The sequence below is a fragment of the Parasteatoda tepidariorum genome, chromosome 5 (genome assembly GCF_043381705.1).
Source record: "Parasteatoda tepidariorum isolate YZ-2023 chromosome 5, CAS_Ptep_4.0, whole genome shotgun sequence".
Lineage (NCBI taxonomy): Eukaryota > Metazoa > Arthropoda > Arachnida > Araneae > Theridiidae > Parasteatoda > Parasteatoda tepidariorum.
Window position 1 is genome coordinate 71,901,323 of NC_092208.1, and position 7,939 is coordinate 71,909,261.

Here is a 7,939-nt window from a genome sequence, read left to right on the forward strand (position 1 = left end):
TATATCTTTTATGTTTGCTATATTTAGTCGTTAATCTATCTTCAAACATCTTGTGACAAATCCTATTTTTTCTTCCTTGGAAAGCACAGAATGTAAGTTTTGAATATATTCTCTTCCAGTTTTGTTGATGTTGTAACACCTACATATACTAATAATCGTCGATAGAAAAACAGTCCCCTTTATAGTAACTAATTCAAGAAAAAAAAAAAGCTTACTTCTTACAAGAATCATGATAGTTGATCTTAAAATTGCGATCCAGGATTTTAAAATCGCATGAATATGAATCACGATTACAGATTTTGAAATCACGTGCATATGAAACTAGATAACCGATTTTGAAAATGAGAAAATACAAACTGTGCTATAGAATTTTCAAATTGAGTAAATACAAATCACGATTCATAATTCTTAGATCACGTAAATACGAATCATGATGCGTAATTTTTAGATAGCATAAATAAGAATTACAATGACTTACTTTTAAATCACGTATAAGTACGAAAATCGATGCTTGATATAATAACCGCATGAGCAAATCATGACATTGGATTTTAAACTCGCATGAATATGAATGGCTACATAGGTTTTTAAAAAGGTGTAAATACAAATCGCAATATCGGATTTTTAAATCTCGTAAATAAGAATTGCAATGTACGATATTTAAAAATGGGTGAATAAGAATTTCAACACGCAACTTTTAAATCATGTAAATGTGAATAAGAATAGAGATATTAGCAGATTCCAGGCATGGGACTTCTAAAAGACTTGTTTAAAGCAACGTCATTTGAATTACGAAAATACGAGCTATCTGGAGGGTGAATTAAAATGTGGAAAATCTTATCTTCTACGTATAAAAGCGGAGAAAATAGCTAAAATCTGTAAAAATGCAGAAGGAATGGTAGCTATGTAGTTTGAATTTTCGGAATATTTATTAAAAAAAGTGAAATTTTTAGAGAATTGGAGTTTTTGATAAAAAGGCTAAAATTCAAGACACTAAAGTTAAAAAAACGGAAATCCGCTAAAAAGCGGAAAAATCTCATCCCTGTTTATCATTCATAATTGGTAAATTTGTTTTTACACATCATTTTATTAGTTGGGATAATTTTTATAGACGCTAAGTTTTATTCATCGATATGTCTTTTCATGATGCCATTGAAAGTTGTATTTTTGCACTAAGAAAATTATACCAACTAAAACGAAAATCGTTTGCGAAAAATCATGTACTTTCAATAACAATTTTAAAGTCAATGGAAGTAACCTCTAAGCATTACCAACCTCTATCAACTAACATTTTACTGTGGAATGTGGAATTTTTAAGTTTATTTTAAAATATTTTTCTAATTTTTTTATGCCATATTAATATATTGTCTAAAGAGAAAAAGCATATTTTCTATTACATGAAATATAACAATAACTTAATTTGTTTAAAAATTGTAATACATTCAAACAAATTTATTTTCTTAAAAAAATTTATCAAAATTTTTAAAAAATATACAAATTTTACTTTTTAAAAATATTTTGCAAAAACTACTGTAACTAAAAAAAGAAAAGAAAAAGATATTTTTAAAAGAATTTTTCCCTTCCCTCTCATAAAAAGATTGTATTCTGGAGAAATATAACAAATAATAAAAGAAAAATAAGTTTTTGGATTAAACTGAAAATATACATATAATGCTTAATGTGAAATTGCAGATTAACAAATATTGAAGAAATATTTCAATTTTAGTAGAAATACAATGAAAGAAAAGTTTAAAATCACTGATTAATGATTACATACATACAACTAATTTTTTAACATTAATATTACAAATAGACATGAATCTTATAAAATAACAAATATATAATTTTGTTATAAGGATACTTTCTTGGCGGCGTTGAAGATTCCCAGTTTCTAAGTACACTGGTAATATGGTCTCTTCCAGTTTCATCAAATGCTCATCAAAGGATGTTAGAATTCCACACATACTTTTGCTCAGAGTTTGGCATTTTTCAATTTTTTCTTGCAACAATTTAAGACTATTTGATTCCTAATTTGAAATTAATTTCAAACAATTTAGTAAGTTTCAGATGAAAATAATGACCTTATGTAACATCATTAGAAAAGGTTGATGAAATTTACATTACAAAACAGTAGGACAAAAAATAATAATTCAATTGAAATGTTGAAAGAATTTCCCCTTAATATATTTACTCGTATATTTAGATACTAATGAAATAAATAGCTTAAAAATATACATATTTAAATGAACAAAACGAATATTTCCGTATCGAGATCTGTAATAGTCAAATGAATAGTACAATAATAGTCAAATGAATTTTAAATAAAGTAATGTTTAACATATAAAAGAAAAGAATGTCCGATTTATAAAAAAAAAAAAAGAATGGTTAATAGAAAAAAAACTATTTCAAGTTATGGTTAATTACGTGAAATAAAAAAAAGTAAAAAAATAATGCATTAAAATTCCATTTTAAATTTGCAAAATGTAAAGTAATACATACTTTTTCCAGCTTAACACCGGGATCTTCATTATTGTTTGGTGCCATTTAATTGATATTAAAAGTTTATTAATACTGTCATATTTGAAATAAGATTAAAAAAAAGGTTCTGAATGTATGAAAAACAATTTAAATATTTACGATTGAATACGAATATGATCAACCCATAAAAAAATGGAACAGCTTCTGTTGTAGTTATCTAGTTGAATCCGTTGATATTGGAGCTGTATCAGTTGAACCCGTTGAAGAAAATCAAAACGCGCAGAGCTCAAAGAGTATATCAAAACTAAAAACTGAGTAAACTTTTGAAACTGAACTATTCCGTAAACATTTAATGTCAAAAAAAAAATGTAAATAAGACAAAAATTGCCCATTTCTGTTCTATTTTAGCCCTATGCATGTGCTTAAAACTGTACCAACAGGTTGGAAATGGTTGGTTTTGTCGAAAAATGGTTTTGCGAGATTTTACAGTTGGAAAAACTGCCACAAAAAGACAGCTCAGTAGTATCAACCACTTCTTAGAGAATTCCGTAGCCTTATCATAAGTAAGTGCTGGTGTTGTAGCTCATTTACGTCTCACTAGAGCTGCACAATGGGCTATTGGCGACGGTCTGGGAAACTTCCTGAGGATGATCCGAGGACATGCCATCACAATTTTGATCCTCTGCAGAGGGGATGGCACCCCCGCTTCGGTAGCTCGACGACCTGCACGCGAAGTCGAGCACTTTAAGGTAGAACAGTTTAACGAGGACATATACCGCACACCCTCGATCCCTACGCAGATTAATCTAAGTGGTCACCCACCTGCACGCTGACCACAGCAGTGATGCTTGACTTCTGTGATTATAAGTAAGTAAATATAAAGTTTAAATAAAAAAATATTATTTTTGTTAAAATTCACCTTTTTTTTCAGTAATCCTTTATTATGGGATGGGCAATTTTGTTTCTATAAATTTGGAATTGAAGCTTGCGATCTATGAAAGGAGTCAAGTCACTGCTTGCTTAAAGTTCTGGTTTTTGTTATGTTTTCATTTATTAATACCGAAAATAGCCCATTGTGCAGCTCTAGTGCGACGTAAAATAACTACAACAAACAACAGCAATAATACCGAAAAATATATTTTTGATTGACATAATTTAACTGGGCTACAAGGGTGAAGCACAGCTCTTTACCAACGCAACACTTCGCATGCTTTTACCAGTAGCGTGTGGAGAGTCATAGAAGAAGGAAGCACGTTCGTTTCTGTCTTGATTTTCAAATAGATTAAAAAATTTTAAGTTAGGAAACTATATGGAACTAAAAACTACATTGAACATAGTTCTAGAAGCAAGCGTAGTGGAAATTTTACAAATTATTTGTGACAATTAAATATGAAAAAAATTAAGAATGGGGAAAATATCGTAAATACAATTGAGAAGAAGAAGAGAGGTAAAAGGGGACGAGTCAAGCCATGGAACCGGTTTTGATGGCGCATTCGAGCGTTGCGATCATGAATAGCATAATGTTTACTCGTTCTCTTAATAAGTCTATTTTCAATAGTTTGCATTTTTTACGTGTAACAATAACTGAATAAGCTTCAATTCCCTTCCTTATCCTTACTTCATTTCATGCATTTGAAGAATAGACTTCAATCCATTACTCTTCCCAAGAAGCAAGTATCCCAAGAAACAACTTGATCTATCAAATTAGATTAAAAAAGAGTGTAACTAACCATTAACGTTGAAAAATGTTACAAATTAATGTTTTTAGTGTTTATAAATAAAGTTAGCAAGTGAATAGCAAGAATGAATAAATGCTGATACTCCTTTATTTTTCATATGTCAATGCGACCTGCTACTTAAATAGCTGGGGAAAAGATAAAATTATTTATTTTGTAAAATTTTTTGGGGGGTTCTATTCGAAACTGTCGCATACATTTACCGAAGAATGGCGATCATCAGAAAAGTTTGCCAACTTTCCGGCAAATTCACTCAAGCTTTTCAGTTAGCACTTTCTCCATAATTTCCATCTTTCCAAGAAGAGAGAAGCAAGGATTTTACTTTCCTCTTCTCTTCTCTTTCTGATTCACAACTTTGATTATTATTATTGCCTCATTATTTTTATTGCCAACCAGTGTTAATGGTATGGTCAAGCTTTTATGCTCTGTTGAGAAACTAAGTTCATAACTCAATTAAATGGTTGGGAAATGCAGTATGGAGACTAGGTACCTATTTAAGTTAAGTCTCCGTTTAAAGGCGCTTCACTTAATGAGTCTCTATTTTAAGGTCCCGCAGTGGACTGATTATTAAGACACGGTTCCCAGCAGATCACCGAAGTGAAGCATAACTGGCCGCGGTTAGTGTGCGGGTATGTGACCACTTGGATCAGTCGACGTAGAGACCGAGGGTGTACTATATTGGTCCTCGTTAAACTGTTCAACCGTAAAGTGCTCGACTTCGCGTGCAGGTCATCGGGCTACCGAAGCGGGGGTGCCATCCCTTCTGCAGAGGCTCAAAATTGTGATGGCATGTCTTCGGATCATCCTCAGGGATGTTTCCCAGACAGTCGCCAATAGTCCATTGTGCAGCTCTAGTGCGACGTAAATGAACTACTACTACTACAACTCTATTTTAAGATGATATGTTGCGGTCCAGTTTCTTCCTTAGTCGAAACTCTTAACGTGTAGAAATCTATTTATGTATTTATTATTATTTTTTTAAAAACTTTCTTCGATTGTTATGAGAGGAAGCGAGTTTTAATGTAAGGGACTAGGAAAGATGAGGAAATTTTCGGTTGCAGGAATTTTTCAACTGCGGATTTAAAAAATATGCGTTCAAAATAAAAAAGTAAATGTGTCACTAATGTCTTTTTTATGCATATATATTTATTACTGTTGATGGTTCAAAAGAAAATTTTTTATCTATAATTTTATCTATATACAATATAAAAGACGTTTTCCTTAACCATTCCGGGAAAGGTGATTCATAAAACGAGGCATCAGGATGGAAAACTAAAAAAGTGGTAGCTTAAATGTGGGCATGGCTAATTTGACAGATTTATTTTGTTTTCACTTTAATCAATGCTAGTCTAATCACATATCTGTTCAACGTTAGTTCAAAATGTAACCATATAATTTTTATTTTGAGCCAAGTAGTGATGAATTAAAAATCAAACGATCATAATTTTCCCCACCAATAACCTGTTAAAGAATTTGGTTAACAGTTTTATCGTTTTCCCCTGATTGATAACCTTTCAGTTTTTCAGTTAAGTAGATACTTTAAATTTATGTATCACAAAGAGTATTTTATGTAACTTATATAATAATATGGTGCATAAATATTTTGGATATAATTCTATAATTTGTTTTCAGCAAATTTAAAAATGTATTAATTAAATGGAATTATTGAGTTTTAAAGGGTATGCAAGCTAAGAAATTCTAAATTTTTGTTAAATTTTTTTTTCTTTTTTGCTTTTTAAACATGAAGACAAAGTTTTGTACAAAGCAACAGAAAATACAGTTTTTGTTGGTCTTATTTCATTAAAATTTTTTTGACTTTTATCAAAAATTGTTAAATTAATCTTATTTTTAAAAGTATTTAAATTTAAAAACTATTACCACTAAGACTTTTATAATATTAAAACTTTTACATGCATTGTATGACCTTTATTAAATGTATTGTGTGAAACTTTATTTTGTTATTTTTTACTTATTTTATTTATTCTGCGAATCATTAAGAAGTTTCAAGCTGTAATTCTTTTAGGAAATATTTTTGAAATAAATGCAGCGAGTCACCTAACATTTTTGAAAATAAAGAAGTTAGTTTTCTTTTATTGCATTGTAGTGTTTACTTTATTCAAAGCAATGGAAATGTAACAATAATCTTATCCCATAAAAAAAACTGTTTTCATATTTGTCATAGATGTGTGCATTGCCAAATGCCAAATGCATATCGCCAAAAAACCAAAATGAGAGAGAATTTCTTTAAAAACGCCATGCATTAACAATTGCGTTTTTAAAGAAATTCTCTCTCTCTACTATTCAGACTACTATTTCATAGCGTTTTACAACACATGGCTTTAGCCCTCTGGTGGGAAAGACTTTAAAACAAAACTTACAACAGTTACTTTTCTCAGCAACTGAAATTTAGAATAGTGTGATTAAGAAAAATATGTAAACTGTTTGCAATTTCAAATTAATATTGAAATGTACAGGTTNAATGTACTATAATCGTTTTCAGAATAGCATATAATGTGATTTTTAATCAATGATTTGTCAGTAATTCGCATGTCACGATATTTCATTATATTCTTATGTCACGAACATGCAACTTCATTCCTAAGCCAGTCTCCGAAGTTTTAATTATTGTTTCATAAATTAGGTGATCACAGAATTATTGGAAAATGGCATGAACGCTTTTTTAAAGTTTAATATTGATATATATATATCATGTAGGTATACATAAATGTACTATAATCGTTTTCAGAATAGCATATAATGTGATTTTTAATCAATGATTTGTCACTGTTCAACTAAAAAAGAAAAATTCATTACGGTCCAGTGGAATATTATCTAGAAATTTGGCGTAAACATTGCTAAAAAAGAGTTAAATATAATATATACTTTTCAAAAATGTTATACCGTTAAAATTAATATTTTTTTAAAAATATAAATTTATTTTTAAATTTTTTTCCAAAAATTATTTAACTGTGTTGCATATTTTATGAAATACTCTTAAAAACTGAACAAACTTACAGAAAATTTCACTTTTTTGATCAAATATTTCTTAAGTTACGGTCGTTTTTTAAATTACAAAACTGTAAAAAATGAGCTCATATTTGAAATATATAAATAAGAAACGAATGTTTAAAAAAAATCTAACATTTGGTAATTTTTAAATTCATTTTGTATTTACATTTACACCGTCTCTACCAATTTTTTTCTATACTTCTTAACTATCACCACCAATGGTCTAAATATAAATTAAATACAAATTAGAACTGAAATTTCGACTATTTGGCACACATAAGGACAGTTTAGTCAGAAATGACCCTACATACATTCGAATAAATATTAAAAAGGTTAATAAATGTTTATGCATATATTTAGAATCCTTATATAAAATGTATTAGAAACGATTGATACATATTAGAGAATGAAATTAGTATTCAAATATGAAGTAAAGTATATCAAAAATTATTAAAATTCTGTCGAAGAAACACAGTAAAAGTATCCACAACATCAGACATTAAAACACAGACAAAAAACAGGAAAAGAAACAACAGCAACATTTGATTGTAGGATAAAATTTATTTATCTTCACAGTTTCATTTGACATTCAAAATCGTTTTCGAAACTTTAAGCACCGCCTCAGTAAATACCTCTAAAATTCTTCTAAATAACAAATAATAACTATTTAGTAGTATTTTAATAAGGATACTTTTTCCCTATATAGTAATTTGAAA

General features: G+C 29.1%; 1 protein-coding gene across 1 annotated transcript in view; it reads right to left on the reverse strand.

The window, feature by feature from the left end:
• The window catches only part of LOC107449606 (exocyst complex component 7), a gene marked incomplete in the record, with an annotated part of 30,589 nt that extends 27,772 nt beyond the window's left edge, over positions 1–2,817 (reverse strand). The window contains 2 exon segments of the mRNA XM_043051570.2: positions 1,862–2,027; positions 2,500–2,817. Of these exon segments, the coding sequence (XP_042907504.2) occupies positions 1,862–2,027; positions 2,500–2,544 (211 nt within the window).
• Between the last annotated feature and the right edge of the window lie 5,122 nt (positions 2,818–7,939).